The 24,289-nt window shown below is 32.5% G+C and overlaps 1 protein-coding gene across 1 annotated transcript; it reads left to right on the top strand.

Annotated features, from left to right (window-relative positions):
* The first annotated feature begins 1,298 nt into the window (after positions 1 to 1,298).
* LOC122413235 (uncharacterized) lies at positions 1,299 to 4,047 on the top strand. Its single transcript, XM_043423439.1, has 3 exons — positions 1,299 to 1,942; positions 2,107 to 2,314; positions 2,970 to 4,047. Exons 1-3 carry the CDS (start codon positions 1,510 to 1,512, stop codon positions 4,045 to 4,047), a joined length of 1,719 nt encoding a protein of 572 aa, XP_043279374.1. The 5' UTR covers positions 1,299 to 1,509.
* Positions 4,048 to 24,289: the final 20,242 nt, after the last annotated feature.

The raw sequence follows: 24,289 nt of genomic DNA on the forward strand, positions 1-24,289 counted from the left end.
CCACTGCAAACAGATTTTTTACATTGTAAATCATCAATGTTGTCTTTATTACACGAACCTCCTTATCTTGGAATTTCTGTCACCTGAACGAACGTTATTCTCGGCATTCACTAGCGTTTTTCCATACAACCATTCCATATATCAGGACCGTTTTTTGATACTTACTTTATAGATACTGTAGAGAAAAACATATCGCTTTTTTTAGTATTTCATGCTGTATATTTATTAGAGAACTTAAAAAATATCGAATTTTTTTTTTCGTGGGCCGAGGAGGGATGTTAGTACACGTAAAAAAAGTGACTTTCCCAAAATTTGAGACTAAAAAATAGTATATTACACCACGCGCAGTGCAGGAATATCAAACTTCTGCCCGTGTGGTGTATACTATTTTTCTTCATAGCCGGTCGAAAGTACGTTTCTTCCGAAATACGCAACTATCGATAGAAGATGTTTTGATGCCTGCCCCCGACATTTGCTGCACGAGCGAAGCGAGTGCTGCTGGTCGGGGGGGGGGGGGGGGGGGGCAGGCATAAAAAAAAACAAGATATTAGCAAAGATAATTAATATGAATATTTGCATTCCTATGAACCTGAAAATAGATCATTATTCCGAACGACTATATTCATTTTATCAGCCTCGTCACTTTATTTTTGGCTTTCACATTGATTTTATCTGGAAGGATAAATGTATGTTATTCGTTCGGATTTGTACTGTTTTGATAATAGTGCTTGGAAATAATATGGCATTTCCATAACATATTTCCGAATGAATAACATAACCTTATTCGTACGGTTTGCAGATGACTAGACACAACCTTTCAAAAAACACGTAAGCAATATCGGTTCAAACGTCAAACGTCAAAAGTAAAAAAAATAATTACGTCAAACCTTTCGGAATGCAGAAAAAAGTTTTTGCTCCCGCCGAGACAAATGAAGCGCGTGCAGTTTTGACAGCGCAGAAATGTTATCTTTCGACTGAGGTGTGCAGAGAAAAATTTTTGCGCCCGCTGTCACAGCGAGCGTGTTCTTTTTTACCAATGCAGGAATGTTGAATTTTCGGCCCTGAAATCGGGGCCGAAAGTGCGTACTTTCGACCGAGGTATGAAGAAATAGTATATTACACACCTAGGGAGGGAAAGTAGACTACTTCAAACCGCGGGCAGAATTGTCACCCTCGCCTTCGGCTCGGGTGATAAGCACGATGGCAAAAATCGACTGACAGAGCCTTTTTTTAATCAGTTAAACTGTGTCAAAGAATTTCGATTTCGAAATTTTCAGCTATCTCTCTCACACTCACGATTGCGATATACCAACTGATCCATCCTCTTAAGGAAGCTAATCAGATACCTAACTAGTCATAAAAATATTAGACCATCTTTTGACTCGTGTAGTAGTTCATTTGACAACGTCGCTTTTCGTTTATATGTGGGCGCATGTATGTGTGTTTAAAAACAGATCATATGTCATTAAACAGTTCATCATCAGCTGCGTGTTACATTAGTTTTCAAGTATGCCGAAAGAAAAAAAGCAGAGGTTTTATTGGAAAGGTAAGCTGGTTACCGAAAAGGTTTATAAAGCTCGATTGAACCAGCAAGAAGCGGGCAGAAACGTTCGTAGTATTTACGGCACGAAAAACTCACAACGACAGCTTAACCTTAAAAAAAAGGAAGCAGTATCATCAGTGTCTGGATATATTGACTTGAAAGAGGAAGGTTGTAAGATTTTCGACGTAGAAACGATTGCCCATGGTTTAATATGCAAAAGATGCAAAAATGTGCTGTCTCTTTTGGATACTACTGACAGTATCGCGAGTGGTTTGGGCACTACCTACTATGTAAAGTGCCGAAAATGCGAGCATATCAATGACGTTCTTACTGATAAACAACATAGTGCTCCTGAATCACAGAGAATGATTTTCAATTGCAATACAAAAGCTGTAATCGGTGAGTATGGATGAAAAAAAAAGTACATTTTACATAATGGGCTCAGATGAAAATTACGACTATAAGTGTATCTCACCACGTGTCTACAACTAATTGGAAATTATTTAAATAGATTATAATAAATAATTTTGTAATTTATGGTAGATATGTATTTTTTATTAAAGGTACTTTGAATGGAGGTGGAGGTCTTACTACACTCAATAAAATTCTAACAACATTGGGTGTATCTCCGCTAAACTGTGGCACCTACAAAACCCATGAAAAAGAAGTTTCTCGTTGTATTGAAAAAATGGTTGAAGGAAGTTGTATGAACGCCACTAAAGAAGAAAGGCAACTAACTATAGAAAATTCAGAAAAGTTGAAGAAATTATTGTAAGTTAATTTGAAGTTTACCCTTTCCTTTTGCAAACATGAATCATGAAGTTGAAAGTTTTTGATAAATAAATTAGTTTGAATGATTTGTAAGAAAGGCTCAAAAAATTGAACGATGTAAGATTGGAAGAGATAATTTGTTTAAAAGAATTGTAAGATAATTTCACAAACTTTTTTCGAAGTTTTTATTGTACATTTTGATCGTTTACAAATAATTGATCAATTGATTATCGTGGGTGAGTAAGTTCGAATTTTAGAAGCTATAATTGAAACGTGTATTCATGGAATCTGTATTTTACAGCAAATTCAGTTATTATAGAATTTGTGTTTGAATGTCCTTTCGAAAATCAAAACTAATTTTTTTATATTGCGTCTCAAACGGAAATTGTTTATTCAAACCTTGAATTTTATCATGAAAATCTACTCCGATTTTTTCCTCACAATAATGATTAAAATTATTATTAGTGAAAAATAACCAACGGCATTATTAAAGAATTAATTAAATACTTGCTTTTTTATATATATTAATATACCGTTCAACAATCATGTATTTTTTTTTGTACAGAATGTGAAATTAATAAATAAAATTGGCACTATATAACTCATCCACATCTCTTAACACTTCCCTCTTCGACCTTATCTCCTTTTCTTCTAGACCCGACCATTTGCAAGAAAATTTCCTATTTCCTGATTTATCGACGGGTTACGAAGAAAAAGACAAAATTTCATCGGAAAACATCGTTCGAGTTGGAGGATCGTTTGATATGGGGTGGCCAACCAAAGGATCAGGAAGAAGCTATGATAGCTTGTCGGGTACAGCTGGTTTAATAGGATATTTCAGTAGAAAAGTAATATCGCAAGTTGTACTTAATCGAAAATGCAGAATGTGTAATGTTGGCCATCCCAAAAGTGACCATGATTGTAAGCTGAATTTCGTAGGCAGCGCAAAAGCAATGGAGCCTCGAGCTGCGGAGTTGCTTGTCGGTGAAAGCAATAAAATTCTGTCAACCGTAAAAGTACAGCTCGGTATTTTCATCGGGGACTGCGATTCAAATGCTATTTTGGCAGCTCGTAACGCAGTAAATTATGAAATTGTCAAACATGATGATTTAAACCATACATCTAAAGGAGTAACCTCTCAGTTGTATAAAAAAATCAAGAGCCACAAAGAATTGAATTCTAAAAGTATAAAATATCTTGGAAAATGTTTTAACTACTGCGTGACACAGAACAAAGGCGACAAATTGGCAATGGCTACTGCGATTGAAAATATACCGTATCATTGTTTCAACAGACATGAAAATTGTGGAACAAAATGGTGCCAGTATTCAAAGAATCCAGATTCGTATAAACATGCCGTTATCGGTGAAGGATTTACAGATCCAGAACTGTTCAATTTACTAAAAACCATTTTTGGTGGTATAGCAAAAAAAGCAAGTGGATTTTCGGGAGGAGTATCGAGTAACCCCAATGAAAGTTTTAATGCCACGGTTGCTAGCAAGGCTCCGAAGTCGCGGTTATATGGAACATCTCAATCCTATAATACGCGTGTTGGCTTAGCTGTCCTAAAAAAGAATGAGGGAGAAAAATTCATTGTTCAGCTATTGGAAAATTGTCAAGTATCTCCTATTAAAAATCTTGCTGAATTTTGCAATAAAGTAGACAAATATTCTAGTCGCAGATACGATAAAGTTCGCACTACGATTTGTAAACGGCGGCGCTTATTTTTGTGAGAAACTTCAATCGAATAAATATTTTCTAATTGATTTTTTGTGTCATCATTATTTTTGAATATTCCCATATCATGCTCCCTATTGAGTTTGGCTCTGCTCTTTCTGATCCTTGTTTTGACTCCATTGGTTTGCAGCAGATCGATACATATTATCAATTCGCTGCCTGAGATGTGTCCTCTGATTTTCTACTACTTCTTCATGCTGATTGTGGTAACGTGATTCAAGAGGTTTCCGACTATGAGCATTAATTGATGCACATTTTGTACATCAGATTCTCAAAACAGTTTCTGGTCTTGATATAAGTGTAGTTATACTTTTTCCACCTGGTCTGTCGAGTAATAAATTGTGAAACTTCTTCCAAAAAATCTTTGGATGCTTTTTTTGCTGATAGTATGAAAGGTTGAATCTTCGGAATGTGGTAGGCAAACACAAATTTTGACAATAATACTTATGAAATAACGTGTATGTTGAGTATTCCTATTCTGCAAACTGGAAATGTGGAATTATTGGTGAAAACATTCATTACAATAAGTCTACAATTGCTCAGTTTTGGATGCGATTGAGTATAATGCCTGCCAACATCATAGAAACCTACAGAATTTTTGAATGTTATGTGCACTATGTCATTTTAATGTAACATCATGACTTCTAACAACTTTTCACTATAATACTATAGATTTGGATCATTGAAATACAGCAAAAATCTGCAAACTATAAAATTTATATACTGTGCCATTCATTTTACTTTTTGACTCTCACCGTAACATGAATATGAAGTGAAAAATTCATTAGAAAAGTCCTCAGTTGCTCATTTATGGATGGATATGAAATTACTGTCTTCCAAACTCATTGCGCAGATACATTGAATCGCAGCAGATACCTGTGGACTTTGAAATTTTTGTGTCGCAGCATGTGTGCCAATTATTTTAATTTTTTATTCCAACCATAACATGTAATTTCAAAAAATCATCACAAAAGTTTTCAGCTTTACTAATTAAATTAAATTTCCTTTTTCTGAATTTCTGAATTTCTAAATTTATTTCTAAATTATCCTGAAATGAAATTGTTTTCCTCCACAGCCAATGCAGGTACCTTAAACGTCTTTGAATTCCGTTGCTCTGTTGAATTAAGTACGCTCAGTTTTTTCTGCTTGTTTGAGTTCTGACATAATAAATGTTTCCGGGTGCCTTATTTCTGCAACTATCAAACTGTAGATAATTGGATCTCAGCAGCCACTTGCAAACTTTGGAAATATATTTCATCGGGGGCATGTTTTGGATGACATGAAAATGTCTAGATTCAGAATGCAAAAATGATATTTAAAAATGGCCAATTCTGTTGGATTTGTTGTGTCTTGAATTTCATCTATCTTTCCTCTTTTCCTTTCTTTTTTCTAACGTTATAAGCCGAAAATCATATCTCGGCCTCCAACCCGCTTTTCACCGTGCTCTTTGGTTTCTAATTGACAAAAGATATTAGAGTACAAAGAAAAAAATTGCCAAAGTCCAAAGACAGACCTATGACGAAATATTTTTATTACTATTTTGACAAAAAATAGGTCTTTTTTCGTGAAAACCAACGTTATAAGCCGAAAATCATAAATAATTCATAGAAATTCAAACTAAAATCCTATAGTCAACTGAACATAAACAAAGAACTTTTGAGAAAAAAGACGTGATATCAAACCATAAACTTCTCCTAGGAAAAAAAAGGTTGGGACACGTACATTGATGGTCCCTCGTTTGCTGATAATTCCATCTATAAAAAAAAACTTGAAAAAAATTTTTTTTACAAATTGTCAAAAAAATTATTTTATAAAAAAAATACAGAACAATTCGAAAAAAATTTCACAAATCTTTAAAAAAACATTACCTTTAAAAAAAACTAATCTGTATCTATTTTTTAAAGTGATAAAGGCTTCAAATAACAAGCAAAAAATAAAAAACCGAAAAATCGTGCTTGGAATCACTTTGGAAACCGATGCCTCATTCTTCTTATTTGATTCGAATAGCTAAATCAATTGAAAAAAATTCCATCTAATTTACGTGCAGCATTAAAATTTATTATTCAATTCAAGGGCAAGTATTTTCTAATAAATTGAAAAAAGTTACCATTTGAGTTACGTGCAGCACTAAAATTTATGATATCAATCGAAGGACAAGTAATTTATGAGTAACTCCAAATTTCAACATTATGGAATTGTTCTAAGAAGCTTTTAAATCCAGAGCTTCTGATATTATTCACAATATTCGACGTCAATTGGATCGATACAAATTATGTTTAAATATGAGTTAAAAGTACTTGTCCGGCCCATCACTACCCATTCAAATAAAAATCAATTATAAAAAAACGAAATTATACGGCAGCATCAGGTTAAAAATCTATTGTTATTATTTATTATTTACCATTTATTATTAGTTTAATGTTCTTAATAATAGTATAGGTTAGTTATGCCGAATGAAATTCATTCGCTGGAAAAAGTGCGAAGTAAAAATGGCCGTCATTCCAATACCAACTGTGGAGTTATTTTTGGAAGCTTGAACATATTTAATGTGCAAAATGTTTTTTTATTTATCGATGCACAATAACATCCCTTGTATATTACAGGACAATTCGTTTCCATTCTTATTAAATTAGTGCAATTAAGGGAAAATTACTTAAAGATAACTCTCTAAATTCCCCTCTGCATGAATATTTGTGCCCCATCAGTTCTAGAAAAGCCCTGATTTTTATTTGTATAAACAATTTTAATGGAAAGTGATGGGCCGGACAAGTACTTTTAACTCATATTTAAACATAATTTGTATCGATCCAATCGACGTCGAATATTGTGAATAATATCAGAAGCTCCTGAAAGTCTGAAAAGAATTGATTTTCTTATAAGTCTCTGCCACCATAGAGTAAGAAATGACCAGCTTGCATGTGATTTTTTTGGATTTAAAAGCTTAGAACAATTCCATAATGGTGAAATTTGGAGTTACTCATAAATTACTTGTCCTTCGATTGATATAAATTTTAATGCTGCACGTAACTTAAATGGTGACTGTTTTCAATTGATTAGAAAGTACTTGGCCTCGAATTGATATAATAAATTTTAATGCTGCACGTAAATTAGATGGAATTTTTTTTAATTAATTTAGCTGTTCGAATAAAATAAGAAGAATGAGGCATCGGTTTCCAAATTTATTTCAAGCGTGATGTTTCGGTTTTTTATGTTTTACTTGTTATTTGATGCTTTGGACACTTTAAAAAATAGATACAGATTAGTTTTTTTTTAATATAATGTTTTTTCAATATTTGTGAAATTTTTTTCGAACTGTTCTATATTTTTTTTATAAATTAATTTTTTTACAATTAAAAAAAAACTTTTCATATTTTTTTATGGATGTAATTATCAGCACACTAGGGATCATCAATGTACTTGTCCCAACCTTTCTTTTCCTAGGGGAAGTTTATGGTTTTATTGTTATTCGGCTGAAAACATGCTTTAAAATCTCAAAATTAAAAAATCTTTTTTTTTGAATATTGCATTTTTTTCAATCAATAAATTGTCCTATCAGCTCAAGAGCCGTGCTAAAGAAAATCACAACAGCTAAAATCTCAAGTTTATTAAATTCGAATGATAATATGAAGACAGATCAATTCGACTAGAGCCTTGGATGTCGAAAATGAATACAGTAGAAACTTCAAGGTTCGAAGCATTTTTACTCACCCACTTACTCACGGAACATCACTTTGGTATCCCCCTCCGATTTTCTTGAAACTGCTGTATGTAAAAGAGCATTCGAAAGTAAGAGACACGTATTTTTTTTTTATCGGCGGAAAAACGGTTTTAAGGGGTGAAGCCACCCTTGAAAGTAAGCCATGTCAGGGGGTGATTTTGCAATTTCACCAACAAGCACTCAACTGATTTTGATAAAACCAAAACCAAAATGTTTCTTATCTAAAGTGATGAAAAGTTCACCCTGTGTACGAAAAAAAAAACAGGGGGTTAACCACCCTTACATTCTTATATTTCTCACGTCACAATGAAAAGGAACGAATATGATGGAATGAAACGGGTTCTATTTCCATGAAAACATGAAAATAAAGTTCACGTGTTTTTGCATTTTTGCACAATAGCAGTCTTAAGGGGGTAAACTACCCCATTTTTGAATTTTCGTACTGTATGTGGTTTATTTCTGTTTTACATGTTTTTGCTGATTCGAAATATTATAATAATTTGGAATCAAGATTTTCTGAAGTATCGAAGTCAATACAAGACTCTGAAAGGGTGAATCTCCCCCACTCGATTTTCCTCTTTATTCGCTATTTCAAAATTTCTCCCTGCATTTCGTTCAATTTGGTTGCTCTGCATCGAAATTACGAATTTAATAATTTTAGGAACGCATAATAATCGTATTGACTTCAATCTTGGCGGGGCAAGGGAAGGAGGAGGGGAGCCATTTGATATTTACTACGATTCAACTTTGAAGTCTGAATAAGTTCCATGCTGTTGATCTTGTTTACTAACTAACATTTTTTAAATCAAACATCAATACACATTAACAATTTATTAACCATCTCATAGTATACAATCGGATTTTATTAGATAAGTACATATATCGAAATAAAATATAATAAAACCTATCATTTCCAGCAATCATGGCTCATACGTTGTACAATAATGATATTTATCAAAAAAGTGTTTGGCCACTATTCAAAAATCTGCAGTAAAATCTGATTTTTTTACACAGCATAGAAAAATGTTCGAAAATTACGGTAAAAAAATTGAGGGGTGGTTACCAAACATTTAAGCAAGAAAATAAGTATTAAAAATTGGACATCGTAGTGGCAGTAAATGGATCGTGATTTTTCATTCAAATTTAAGGGATCGTAAATACTGGAAAAAAAAAATTAAATCATATTCGTATTCGTTGAACATTTATCTTGTTAATGGTGTTATAAAAATGTCAGGTCACCGAAACTTTAAGAATGAAATCATAAATTAACTACGATTATCGCTCACGATGAGTCGTTGAATACTAGGTTCGGTACGACATCGGCAACACCGCTCTATCAGCTGTTTATATATATGTATATCGACGTATATCGTGTTTAGTTGACGTGCTTACATTAGTGCATCGGTACTGTACAGGCGTGTATACTTTCTCGGTATAATTAATAGAAAAATGTTTTTTGTTCATATTTATACAAATATTGTGATAACAAAAATATTTGTAATCACAAATAATGACGTAACCTCAAATTCAAATAAATTGTTGGTTATGTGTATCAAGTCATATGTGAGTGACAAGCCATCAGTTTACCGTTGGCAAGGTAGATATATCTCTCCACCAACAACAAAGTTGCCAAATCAAAAAGTTAACTAGTCAAATTTTTACTAATAATGATATTTTTTTTTATATAATTGATAATTACAACGGACTAATTGATTAGTTGTGTTAATTTTTAAGTCTATAAATTTTGAGAGAAAATAATAGCACCAATCCCTTATCATGACAAAAAATTCAGTTGTTCAACGCTCGTGTGGTGGGCATGATCTCATTAACCAGAACATGTAAAAATCGTTAAAAATTCACATCAAGGTCATTTGTTACTTTAAGAAGGTACAGACTTTAAAAAATTGATTCCTCTCCGACTTTTAGGATCCTCCGGTACTATTCACAATATTCAACTTCGATTGGATCGGTACAAATTATGTTGAAATACGTTTTAAACGTACTTGTCCGGCTTTTTATTCCGTACTTTTTATTCAAACGAAAAAAAATCAGGGCTCTTCTATAATTACAAATATGATAAAATGGATTGGAATCCAACATGTGAGCGGGCCTATTCAAAATGGCGCAGAAAAGTACCAGAGACATGTGAACATCGGTGTCACATTCATTTTCTGCCAAAATGTTCCTAAGCTTGGAAAATATTTGTGATTGGGCAGGTAAAAATCCTGCCCAACGTAATATAAGTTGTTAAAGGCGAATAGGTGTTAGCAGCTAATCCCATAATTAAATGCGGTTTAAACTAGGAAAATAAATCGAGCAACGAAATGCAGTAACGTGTTTACAAACCGCTTGTATATACGGGGGAAATATTTATTTCCCGGTGGTGCACGTGAAGAATATTTTGCCGGGTGGATTTTTAGAGTTTCATTCAAATTTCCTTGCAATTGATAGGATTTACAGAAGAACACGTATCAACTGTCTACTCTCATGTCTCCTTTTTCTGTTTCCACCCTTGGCCACCAGACGTTGTATCTCTTTATGTTGGATCCCAATAAAAATAAAAACAATATCCCCTAGTAATTTAACGTTTTAACTGTTTCTCCGGATTTTTATCAATGCTAACGCATGGATATCAACTGCTAATATTTGTATGACGGATCAGCCGTTACAAAATGCTGCTTTGATGATTGTGTTAAGTCGTGCATTAAAAGGATAAGCATCATCATGGTTATCGAAATATCGTATCCTGGAATGACGTGGCAAGAATTCAAACAACTTTTCATAATACGGTTTGATTCATTAGAAACTCCTGCTGCATTTTTGATTAATTTGATGGGTAGTAAACCAAAAGAAGGTGAGTGTATTGAATCATATGCTGCTTCGATGATAACAGCATTGACGTCTCGATGGAAAAATTTGAGTATGGAAGAAATTGCTGTGTCTACTACATTAGCACATGTTGCGCGATTGAATTCACGTATTCAACTTTTTGCATTTACCACTGATATCAAGACAAGAAATCAGCTTCATAATGAGTTGAAAGCTATGTCATTCTTAAAACGAAAGTTTGTGCATAATTATAATGATCGAAATGAAGGAAATGATTTTAAACAATCGAAGTAAACACCAGTATCTTCGGCTGTCAAGTGTTTCTATTGTAATAAAATCGGTTACAAAGCATCAACGTGTCGAATGAAGGAAAGAAATGAAAAACTGAATATAGTGAATGATGTTGCCAAAGAATCATTCAAGAAAAATACTTCAAGTAAATCTTCAAACTCAGTTACTTGTTTCAAGTTGCAAGAAAACTGGCAATACTATTGAACACCGTGTTGATATGTGTGTAGTTAATACACCTACGAGTGTGTTCCGACAATCCGGTGAGCAGTTTTCATTTTGTTTTGATTCTGGATCTCAATGTTCTCTTATGAAGGAGACTATTGCTAATAAAATTCGAGGCAAACGAATAAGTAATGTAGTAACTATGACTGGTATTGGGCAAACCAGTATTAACAGCACTTTACAAATATTGTCTACAATACACATTGATGATATCACTTTTGAAATTCTGTTTCATGTATTGCTTGATAAATATTTACGTCATGACATCATGATCGGAGCTGAAATATTGAGTCAAGGGTTCGCTGTATTAATGACAGTGGATACATTGAAAATAACAAAAACATGTGATGTTAATACATGCAATGTAAAACCACAGGAGTTTGGTTTTGAAAATGTTGATACCGATATTCCGATGGAATTCAAACCAAAATTATTAACTATTTTGAACGAATTCAAAGCCCAATTTGTGTGTAGGACTCCAAATGGTTGTGCAAAAGGGGAACCACATCCGTCTCAAGGATCCAAACAAAACTGTTTATCGACGCCCATATAGATTGAGTGAAGAAGAACAAAAAGTGGTTCGTGATAAAATAAAAGAGCTTTTAGATGCTCATATTGTTCATCCAAGTTCTTCTCCTTTTGCAAGTCCTATCCTTTTTTATGCCTTTGATATCAGATCAGATAAACAGGCTTTATGGATGTTATTATTTCACCGTTTTGGACATGGCTAGTGGCTATCATCAATTGCCTATGCATCCTGATTCAATCGAGAAAACTGCATTTATAACTCCGGAAGGTCACTTTAAATACCTTACATTACCGTTTGGACTTCGAAATGCTCCCGAAATATTTCAACGTTCAGTGATAAATGCTCTTGGGGATCTTGCCAATACATATGTCATGGTGTATATGGATGATTAAATTGTAAAAAAAATTAATTTGTAAAAAAAAAAATACAGAACAATTCGAAAAAAATTTCACAAATCTTGAAAAAACATTATATTAAAAAAAAAACTAACCTGTATAAAGTGTCAAAAGCATCAAATAACAAGTAAAACATGAAAAACCGAAACATCACGCTTGAAATAATTTTGGAAACCGATGCCTCATTCTTCTTATATTATTCGAACAGCTAAATCAATTAAGAAAACTTCCATCTAATTTACGTGCAAGTATTTTCTAATCAATTGAAAACAGTCACCATTTGAGTTACGTGCAGCACTAAAATTTATGATATCAATCGAAGGACAAGTAATTTATGAATAACTCCAAATTTCAACATTATGGAATTGTTCTTAGAAGCTTTTAAATCCAAAAAAATCACATGCAAGCTAACTATTTCTTACTCTATGGTGGCAGAAACTTATAAGAAAATCGATTCTCTTCAGGCTTTCAGGAGCTTCTGATATTATTCACAATATTCGACATCAATTGGATCGATACAAATTATGTTTAAATATGAGTTAAAAGTACTTCTCCAGCCCATCACTATTCATACAAATAAAAATCAATCATAAAAAAACGAAATTGAACGACAGAATCCGGTTAAAAATTTATTGAAATGCGATTTAGTATTAGTTTAATGTTCTTAATAATAGTATAGGTAAGTTATGTTGAATGAAATTCGTTCGCTGGAAGAAGTGAGAAATAAAAATTGCCGTAATTGGAATACAAACTGGGGAGTTATTTTGGAAGCTTGAACATATTTAATGGGCAAAATGTTTTTTATTTATCGATGCACATAAACATCCCTTGTATATGGCAGGGCAATTCGTTTCCATTCTTATTAAATTAGTGCAATTAAGAAAAAATTACTTGAAGATAACTCTCTAAATTCCCTCTGCATGAATATTTGTGCTCCATCAGTTCTAGAAAAGCCCTGATTTTTATTTGAATAAACAATTTTATTGGAAAGTGAACGGCCGGACAAGTACTTTTAACTCATATTTAAACATAATTTGTATCGATCCAATCAACGTCGAATATTGTGAATAATATCAGAAGCTCCTGAAAGCCTGAAGAGAATCGATTTTCTTATAATTCTCTGCCACCATAGAGTAAGAAATGGCTAGTTTGCATGTGATTTTTTTGGATTTAAAAGCTTCTAAGAACAATTCCATAATGTTGAAATTTGGAGTTACTCATAAATTACTTATCCTTCGATTGATATCATAAATTATAATGCTGCACGTAACTCAAATGGTGACTGTTTTCAATTGATTAGAAAATACTTGCACGTAAATTAGATGGAAGTTTTTTTAATTGATTTAGCTGTTCGAATAAAATAAGAAGAATGAGGCATCGGTTTCCAAAATTATTTCAAGCGTGTTGTTTCTGTTTTTAATGTTTTACTTGTTATTTGATGCTTTTGACACTTTAAAAAATAGATACAGATTAGTTTTTTTTTTTTAATATAATGTTTTTTCAAGATTTGTGAAATTTTTTTCGAATTGTGCTGTATTTTTTTTATAAAGTAATTATTTTTACAATTAAAAAAAAAAAATTCATATCTTTTTTATGGATGTATATAATTATCAGCAAACAAGGGATCATCAATGTACTTGTCCCAACCTTTTTTTTCGTAGGGGAAGTTTATGGTTTGATATCAAGTCTTTTTTCTTAAAAGTTCCTTATTTATGTTCATATGACTATATCATTTTAGTTTAAATTTCTATGAATTATTCATGATTATCGGATTACACGGTTGGTTTTCACGAAAAAAGACCTATTTTTCGTCAAAATTGTTCTGGAAATATTTCGTCACACGTCCGTTCTTGGACTTTGGGGATTTTAGTACTCTAATATGTTATGCTTATTGGGAACGCAAGAGCACGGTGGAAAGCGGGTTGTAGGTCGTGATATGCTTTTCGGCTTGTAACTTTGGTTTGCACGAAAAAAAGACCTACTTTTCGTCAAAATTGTACCGAAAATATTTCGTCACAGGTCTGTTCTTGGACTTTGGTGAATTTTCCCCTTGTCTTCTGATATGTTTTGTCCATTGGGAACTCAAGAGCATATGAAGCAATGCGTGTTGCGGGCCGAGATATGATTTTCGGCTTATAACGTTAGAAAAAAGAAAGGAAAAGAGAAAAGATAGATCAAATTCAAGTCACAACAAATCCAACAGAATTGGCGACTTTTAAATTGGTCGTTTTCGCATTCTGAATCATTTTTGCATTATGAATTGCATTTTCGTGTCATCCAAAACGTGCCCCGATGAAATATATTTCCAAAGTTTGCAAGTGGCCGCTAAGATCCAATTATTTTCAGTTTGATAGTTGCAGAAAAAAGGCACCCGGAAACATTTATCATGTGAGAACTCAATGAAGCAAAAAAATAAGCGTACTTAATTCAACAGACCAACGGAATTCAAAGACGTTTAAGGTACCTGCGCATTGGTTTTGGAGAAAAACAATTTCAGGATAATTTAAAAATAAATTTAGAAATTTAAGAACTCAGAATAGAATAGAAAAAGGAAAATTTAGGAATTTAGAAAAGCTGAAGACGTTTGAGATGAATTTTTGAGATTACATCTTACGGTTGGAGTAAAAAATTGAAATGATTGGCACACATGCTGCGACACAAAAATATGAAAGTTTGAAGGTATTCGCTCCACACCGCAGTAATACAAACTTCAATACTATTTGAAAAAACCATTAATTTCAGGCAATAAGACAATTTCAATTTTTTTCGAAAAAATTCTCAAAAAAACTTAAACTAATCCAACGATTTTTAAGATTATAGTTGTGTTATGGGATCTCGTTTGGTTATATTTTTTTCGTAATTAAAAAAAAAATTCACCAATAAAGTCTTAGTTTTAGACCCGGACATTCAACCAAAAGTGATGTTTCATGTGTGCAATATCATTTTGAATTATAGATCCTATTTGACTACAAGCGAAGTGTCGAATAGCAGTTCGAATAGTTTAATAGAGAAGGTAGTCATAAGCCATTGAGGAGATGGAAACTATCGGTGGGACAGTTCCGATCTGGCGAGATCGTTGTTGCAGTCCTTTTGGGTCGAAGAGGCACTACAAAATAGACGATTTACGATCGGTATCCGAGGATGCTCAAAAAAACTTGGTTTAAGTAAGACCCATCAACTGTGCTCTATTTTTTGGCATAGAATATCTCTAATGATCGTTGATAACGGGTTAATACTATGATGATAGTCACAACGCTGAGATTGAAATATCATTGGGTAAGTAAATCCAAACAAACCAAGTTTTTTTAAGCATCCTCGGATGCCGATCGTAAATCGTTTATTTTGTAGTGCCTCTTCAACCCAAAAGGACTTCAACAACGATCTCGCCAGATCGGAACTGTCCCACCGATAGTTTCCATCTCCTCAATGGCTTATGACTACCTTCTCTATTAAACTATTCGAGCTGCTATTCGACACTTCGCTTGTAGTCAAATAGGATCTATAATTCAAAATGATATTGAACACATGAAACATCACTTTTGGTTGAATGTGCAGGTCTAAAACTAAGATTTGATTTGTGAATTTTTTTTAAATTACGAAAAAAATATAACCAAACGAGATCTCCTAACGCAACTAGTCTTCAAAATCGTTGGATTGGTTGAAGTTTTTTTGAGAATTTTTCGAAAAAAATTGAAACTGTCTTATTGTCTGAAATTAATGGTTTTTGCTTAAAACTGCGTAAAATTAATTAAAATCTACACTAATAATTTTTTTTTTAATATCTTCGAAAAGAACAGAAAAAAACACTCAATTAAAAAAAAAAAAATCGTTCAATTTGGCCCATTTTTCGGAAAGTCATAGGGGAAAAAAAATCTCTATTTTTTTCCAAAAATCATAACTTATTATCCAATCGACTAAAAATTCTGGAAAAAATCAAGAGAGTTCATTTCAATGGGTATAACAACGAGAAAAATTTTGAACCAAATAAAAAATCCAAAAGTTTTGAAGTGGCTGATTTGACGTGGAATGCCCCATATTTATATATATCAATACCTAGCGGATTGTACGACCAGGAAATGGTCTTTTTTGTACTTTTTTCGACCATTTCCTGGTCGTACCATCCGCTAGGGATAGATATGTATTTTGTTTATCTATTCCCAGATAGACAAACGTGCTATGAAAAAATGTAATCCAGAGCAATACGACGTTACAAAACAGCATGCGTAACGTAAATATTGTACAGTTTACTTCCGATTTGAACTGCAAACTAACGGCACATTGGTAAATTTGGCAGTGGTATTGAGATAAAAAGTATTGACAAGATGTTGGCAAAACGTGTGCATGGATAACAGCAACAGAACGGTAACAGAACAGCTCGCCGTACTGTTGTATTGGCCGAACGAGCGTAGGTAACGCAACAGCAACAGAACGGCAACAGAACAGCACGTCGTGCCCTTCGCGGCGCAAAGTGCCACGCTGCTTTTGCTTATTTGAAACAATGCCGCGAGCTGCTTTATCGACGGCACACGGTACTGCGAAACCACCTGAAGAGAGCAGAACTGATAAAAATCAGTTCACAAAATCACTTCCATTCATTCAGTTATTGACCTATAAAATTTTATAAAATAAATTTGCTCAAATAAAAAGAATCAAAACCCGAATCGGCGATATAACGATGTGTGTGGACGTGTAGTAGAAAAATTCGAGTTTTACGGAATGGTAAAACAAACCCGAACACCCGTGCATTGGAGGACTTTCTTTTTACGTGGAATCCGAACCATGCATTCATACATACACTCTGCACTTTCATACGGAATCATACATCTTAACGTCTAAAAATACACTGAAATTCTGTAAGAAATAATTATAATCTTGCTTATTTTTTAAATAAACTTGTTAATGATTAAATGTATATACAACTAATCATATACAAAATAGGAAAAAACCGTTTGCCCCTTTCTTTGAAAAAAGAAAAAAAATAAAATGTTAACCTGTTTTGGTGAAATATTATCTAATGAGTCTAAGAAAGGGTTCGCTGAAAGCTCCCATTGCACAGAGGTTGGTCACCATGTCGAACGTGTTTTCTCCAATCACCTTCAGTTTTTCCCACTATCGAGCCTACTTCGATGGCTCCGTTTCAAACTCTTGAGCGCTTTGAACCTCACAGTCGCGAGGTTGGCTTTGGTTTCGTTGAGGGTTGAACTATCGCAGTTTTCTATAAAACGAATTCTCGATCAGATCCATCCAAAATCGCAAAAATTCCCCTAGGGAAAAAGGTTGGAACAAGTACATTGATGGTCCCTTGTTTTCTGATCATATCACGAAAAATGTAAAAAAAATCCATAAAAAAACTATGAAACCAAGTGTAAGTAATTTTAACAAAAGAATTCGAAAACAATTTTACAAATCATGAAAAAACATATTTAAAAAATACAAATCTATAATTATTTTTTAAAGTGCCGAAACAATTCCAATAACACGTAAGAAATAAGAAACCGAAAAATCGCGCTTGAAATCATTTTGGAAACCGATGCCTCATACTTTTTATCTTATTCAAAAGCTAAATCAATTGACAAAAAATTCCATCTAAGTTACGTGCGGCATTAAAATTTATGATATCAATTAGAGGCCAAGCACTTAATAGTAGTTCGGAATATTTATTCATATAGGAACCATCAGGAACTTTAGAAAGTTCTAATGAATCAAAAGAGTTATTATTTGAGTTATGTGCAACACTTAAATTTATGATATCAATAGGAGGACAAGTGTTTTATTAATAATTCCGAGTTTCAACATTATGATATTGTTCTAAGAAACATTTAAAACCAAATAAATAACATCGAAGGTTTAATAATTTGTATCTCTATGGTGGCAGAGATTTAGAAGAAAATCGATTCTTCTCAGACTTTCAGGATCCCCTGGTGTTACTCACAATATTCAACGTCGATTTTGGATCGGTATAAATTATATTTAGATATGTATTAAAAGTACTTGTCCGGCCCATCACTTTTCATTTAAATTTTTCATTCAAATATAAATCAATCATAAAAAAAATGTGTCAATCAAATATAAATCAGGGCACTTCTGGTAGTGATGGATCATAAGTACGCATACATTGGAGATTGAGAAAGTAATTTTCATGTGCATCGATAAATGAAAAATATTTGGCACAATAAATATGTTTTAAGCTTCTAGAATTATTGCATTATATTGCAATGACGGCAATTTATACTTCTTATTTCTTCCAGCGAACGAATTTCATTCGGTGTATAAGAACATACTAATATTGAGAAATTGAAACTGATAATTTCGAAAACAGTTGGAAATGCTATCGCTCCGGTAAAGAGTCTCTGGCAGCAAGTCGTCATATCTTATAAGTGTACTTGTCTCACAATCAGAGTCGCTGCCGCGACTCTAGATAAATTGCATTTCAATAAATTTTTAACCGGATTTTGCCATGCAATTTCTTTTTTTTATGATTGATTTATATTTCAATGAAAAATTTAAATGAAAAGTGATGGGGCGGACAAGTACTTTTAACACATATTTAAACATAATTTGTACCGCCGAGACTGTAATTTCTGAATTATCGACGAACAAGCTTATTGCGACATCTGTGCCTTGTTTCTACAACTATCATACCCCATTTTTTTCGGCTAGTGACTTTGGCCGACCGGAAATAGTGACGGCGGCCATTTTCGGCCAATCTAGTCCCTACCCTTGTAGCACGGTAACGGAACAGCAGTCATAAATTCGATCGATATATATATATATTAGGGTGGCGCAAAAAAATCGACTATTTTTTTTTTCAGCGGCTCCTATGAAAATATGTTAATTTATCATGTTTCAAGAGCTCCCTCCAAAAATCAAGTCAACAAAAAAATTTTTAAAGGTCGCTCAAGACTTTTAAAAATTCCAAAAATAGTCGAAATTTGAATTTTTTTATTTAAAAAATTTTTTTGCTCGATACACCGAAATATTGTCCAGAAAAAACCAATGAGTTTCTGAAATTTTAAACTCAAAATATTCATTTTAAAAGGTCGCTCATAATTAATTTCATCTTTTATATGCTTTGCTTTCAATGCTTCGAGAGACCTTTAAATATTTATATTGATTATTCATTTTAATTTTCACTTTCAATAAGTAAGATAATGGTTAGAAATACACACTGAGATGGAGGAAAAATCTGACGTAACAAAGTATGATTTTACAATAGGTCGATATTTTTATTTAAACAATTCAAACAATTGCGAGAACTAGTTAGTAGAGAAAATGTAATTGTGAATAGACCATGCCTGTTTAATCAAAACATTTATTGACTCTCATAATGAGTGAATTTGGTAAAATACTGAGAGATGTTTTGAACAATTTGTTTTAATAATTATGAAGTAGATTTTACCAACAAAAATACTTCGAATTGTTGTTTGCGAACAAGTACTTTATAAATGAATGAAAGCAAAAATAGCGCAGGCTCAAACACGGTTTGCTACGCCGGTAAAAAAATTTCCGTGTTTCTGGTCTATTACCTACATTGTTATATACGATTTTTCCTCCGTTTTGTAGTGCATTTTCATCGAGTATCTTACTAATTGGAACTCAAAATTTAAATAGATAATCAATATGAATATTTAATGGTCCCTCGAAACAATAAAATTTAAGTATATAAAAATTAAAATAAATTTTGAGCGACCTTTTAAAATGAATATTTTGAGTTGAAAATTTCAGAAACTCATTGGTTTTTTGGGTACAAAATTTCGCTGTATCGAGCAAAAAAATTTTTTAAATAAAAAAATTCAAATTTCGACTATTTTTGGAAATTTTAAAAATCTTGAGCGACCTTTAAAAATTTTTTGTTGACTTGATTTTTGGAGGGGGCTCTTGAAACATGATAAATTAACATATTTTCATAGGAGACGCTGAAAAAAAAATAGTCGATTTTTTTGCGCCACCCTAATATATATATATGTACAAACAATGTGTCAGTTTTTGATCGGATAAACAGAGTTTCGACATTACGAAGTGAATGCGGGATAAATAAAAATAATTTTCGTCATCTAACGAAGTGAATATTATCATTTATTTTGTTAAAATTTGTAATATACCACAGCGGTATCAAAATGGCCGCGTAAATGTAGTCTGTGATGTGTGTGAAAAAGAATATAAAAAAATGCGTGATGCATATGTCAACGAAACTTTTTAAGATTTCATTATTTCGTTCGATTGTATTGTTCAGTGTAAATATATCGTCAGTTGCGTTGTTATATATCATGTGTAAACAGGTTATATATATACGAATTAATAAAAGAAAAACACACGGAACTGTTAGAATGATGTTAGAAACTTTAATTGAATAAATGTTTTCCAATTTATTTCTTGTGTCATCATTATTTTTAAACATTCCTATATTTTTCTTGATATTATATAAGTTTGGCTCTGCCCTCTCCGATCCTTGTTTTCACCCCATCGGTTTGCAGCGGATCGATACATATTATTAATTCGGTGCCTGAGATGTGTCCTCTGATTTTCTACTACTTTTTCATGCTGATTGAGGTAACATGATTCGAGAGATTTCTAGCCATGATATTTAATTGCACATTTTGTAAGTAATATTTTTTAAAAAATTTCTGGTCTTGGTATAAGTATAGTTATTCTTTTTCTACTTGGTCTGTCGAGTGATAAATTTGGAAACTTGTTCCAGAAAGCCTTGGGATGCTTTTTTGTCTGATGATATGAAAAGTCGTATCTTCGGAATGCAGTGGGTAAACACAAATTTCGACAATAGAACTTATGAAATGACATGTGTGTTGAGTATTCCCACTTTGCAAACTGCAAATGTGGAATTATTAGTGAAAAGATTCATTGCTCAGTTTTGGATATGATCAAATATAAGGCCGGCCAACATCCATGGAAATATACAGAATTTCCGAATGCAATGTGCGCCATATCATTTTAATGTGACCTCATGAATTTTGACAACTTTTCATTATAATGCTGTAGATTGGGATCATTGAAATACAGCAAAGATCTACAAACTATACAATTTATATACTGTGCCATTCATTTTACTTTTTGACTCTAACTGTAACATATATATAAAATGAAAAATTCATTACAAAAGTCTTCAGTTGCTCATTTATGGATAGATTTGAAATTGATGTCTTCAAAATTCATTGCGTAGATACATTGAATCACAGCAGATCCCTGCGAACTCTGAAATTTCTGTGCACAAAAATGTGTGCTAAGTATCACCCCCTATCTTTGATTATGGTAATATGTAATGAATCTTGGTTCAGATAGATTCAAAGTGTTTCTTTTCAAATAGTATTGAAGTTTGTATTACTGCTATGAAGCGAATACCTACAAACTTTCATATTTCTGTGTCGCAGCATGTGTGTCAATCATTCAAATTATTTACTCCAACCATAACATGTAATCTGGAAAATTCACCACAAAAGTCTTCAGATTTTTTAAATTCCCAAATTTTTCTTTTTCTAAATTCTATTCTGAGTTTTCAAATTTCTAAATTAATTTCCAAGTTGTCCTGAAATAGTTTTCCTCCAAAATCAATGCAGGTACCGTAAACCTCTTTGAATCCTGTTGCTCTGTTGAATTCTGGCATAATAAATATTAGAAGTTTTCTGGTGCTTTTTTTCGGTAACTATCAAACTGTAGACAATTGGACCTCAGCGGCCACTTGCAAACTTTGAAAATATTTTTGATCAGGGGCACGTTTTGGATGACACGAACATCTCTAAATGCAGAATGTAAAAGCGACATTTAAAAATGGTCATTTCTGTTGGATTTGTTGTGCATTGAATTTTAACTATCTTTCACTTGAATTTTGGAGAAAAAGATAAAAAAATCTGTTCTATTAAAGAAGTCTCTACATCTCTTCTTTCTTGGTATGAAGATTTGGGAATAATCACCAAAGTCTAAGGATCGATCCATGGCGATAATTTTTCACATCAAATTTCACGAAAAATCGATCTTTATTCGACGAAACAAATGTTACAAGCCAAAAATCATATCTTGGACTCCAACCCGCTTTTCACCGTGCTCTTGGGTTTCTAATTCAAAAAACATATTAGAGTTACGAGGAAAAAATTCGCCAAAGTACGAGGACAGACCTGTGACGAAATATTTCCAGTACAATTTTGACGAAAAATAGGTTTTTTTCGTGGAAACCAAAGTTACAAGCCGAAAATCATATCTCGGCCTCCAACCCGGTTTCCACCGTGCTCTTGAGTTCCTAATATACAAAACACATTAGCAAACAAGGGGTAAAGTCACCAAAGTCCAAGGTCAAACCGGTGCCGAAATATTTTCAGTACAATTTTGACGAAAAATAGGTCATTTTTAGTGGAAACCAACGTTATAAGCCGAAAATCATATCTCGGACCGCTACCCGCATTCCATCGTGCTCTTGGGTTCCCAAAAAGCATAACATATTAAAGTACAAGGAAAAAATCGCCAAAGTCCAAGAATAGACCTATGACGAAATATTTCCAGTATAATTTAGACAAAAAATAGTTCTTTTTTTTGTGGAAACCAACGTTATAAGCCGAAAATCATAAATAACTCATAGAAATTTAAACTAAAATCCTATAGTCATCTGAACACAAATAAGGAACATTTGAGAAAAAAGACGTGATATCAATCCATAAACTTCCCCTAGGAAAAAAAAGGTTGGGACAAGTACATTAATGGTCCCTCGTTTGCTGATAATTCCATCCATAAAAAAAACTTTGAAAAAATAAAAAAAAATTGTAAAAAAAATTATTTTATGAAAAAAAATACAGAACGATTCGAAAAAAAATTCACAAATCTTGAAAAAACATTATATTAAAAAAAAACTAATCTGTATCTATTTTTTAAAGTGTCAAAAGAATCAAATAACAAGTAAAAAATAAAAAACCGAAAAATCGCGCTTAAAATCATTTTAGAAACCGATGCCTCATTCTTCTTATTTGACTCGAACAGCTAAATCAATTGAAAATAATTCCATCTAATTTATATGCAGCATTAAAATCTATTATATCAATACGAGGCCAAGTATTTTCTTATGAATTGAAAAAAGTTACCACTTGAATTACGTGCAGCACTAAAATTTATGATATCAATCGGTGGATAAGTATTTTATTAGTCACTCCAAATTTTGACATTATTAAATTGTTCTAAGAAGCTTTTAAATCCAAAAAAATCACATGAAAGCTAATCATTTGTTACTCTATGGTGGCAGAGACTTATAAGAAAATCGATTCTTCTCAGACTTTCAGGCTCCTCTGGTATTATTCACAAAATTCGACGGCGATTGGATCGATACAAATTATGTTTAAATATGTGTTAAAAGTACTTGTCCGGCCCAGCACTTTCCGTTTAAATTGTTTAACCAAATAAAAATCAGGGCTTGCCTAGAACTGATGGATCACAAGTATCCATGAAGAGGGAATTGAGAGAATTATCTTCAATTAATTTTTACTTAATTGCACTAATTTAATAAAAAACGGAAACAAATTGTTCCGCAATATACAAGGGATATTATTGTGCATCGATTAATGAAAAAAATTGGACATAATATATATGTTCAAGCTTTCAAAATAACTCTCTAGTTTATATTCAATGAAGGAAATTTTTACTTCCTACTTATTCTTCAGCGAACGAATTCTATTCGGAATAAGAACTAACCTATCCTATTATTAATAATAATAACATTAAATTAATAATTATTATACTTTTTTATAATGAATCGCATTTCAATAAATTTTTAACCAGATTCTGCCGTACATTTTCGTTTTTTTATGATTGATTTTTTATTGAATGAATAGTGATGGGCCGGACAAATACTTTTAGCACATATTTAAACATAACTTGTACCGACACGAAATCGACATCGAATATTGTGAATACCAAGGGATCCTGAAAGTCTGAGAAGAATCGATTTTCTTATAAGTCTCTGCCACCATAGAGTAACAAATGACTTTTACCTTTGATGCAATTTTTTGGTAACTTTTTGATTCACTAGAACTTTTTCAAGTTCCGGATGCTTCCCGTAGGAATGAATTTCTCACGTTCTATTTGAATTTTTTTTTTCCTTTACAATATAATTACGGATTTGTATTTCTTCTAAATATAATGTTTTTTTTCACAATTTGTGAAAGCTTTTCTTAATTGTGTTGTTGAAATTATTTAAAGTTGGTTTCGTAATTTTTTTTAATCCATATCATCATGTTTTTAATTTTTTTCATTCATCATCC

Source organism: Venturia canescens, chromosome 7 (assembly GCF_019457755.1).
Source record: "Venturia canescens isolate UGA chromosome 7, ASM1945775v1, whole genome shotgun sequence".
Lineage (NCBI taxonomy): Eukaryota > Metazoa > Arthropoda > Insecta > Hymenoptera > Ichneumonidae > Venturia > Venturia canescens.

Bases quoted from the DNA above. Each gene is read 5' to 3' on its own strand.
- LOC122413235 (XM_043423439.1), top strand. From the start codon at position 1,510: ATGCCGAAAGAAAAAAAGCAGAGGTTTTATTGGAAAGGTAAGCTGGTT. The intron at 1,943-2,106 runs GTGAGTATGGAT...TTTTTATTAAAG, and splicing joins CAATACAAAAGCTGTAATCG to GTACTTTGAATGGAGGTGGA. The intron at 2,315-2,969 runs GTAAGTTAATTT...CTTTTCTTCTAG, and splicing joins GAAAAGTTGAAGAAATTATT to ACCCGACCATTTGCAAGAAA.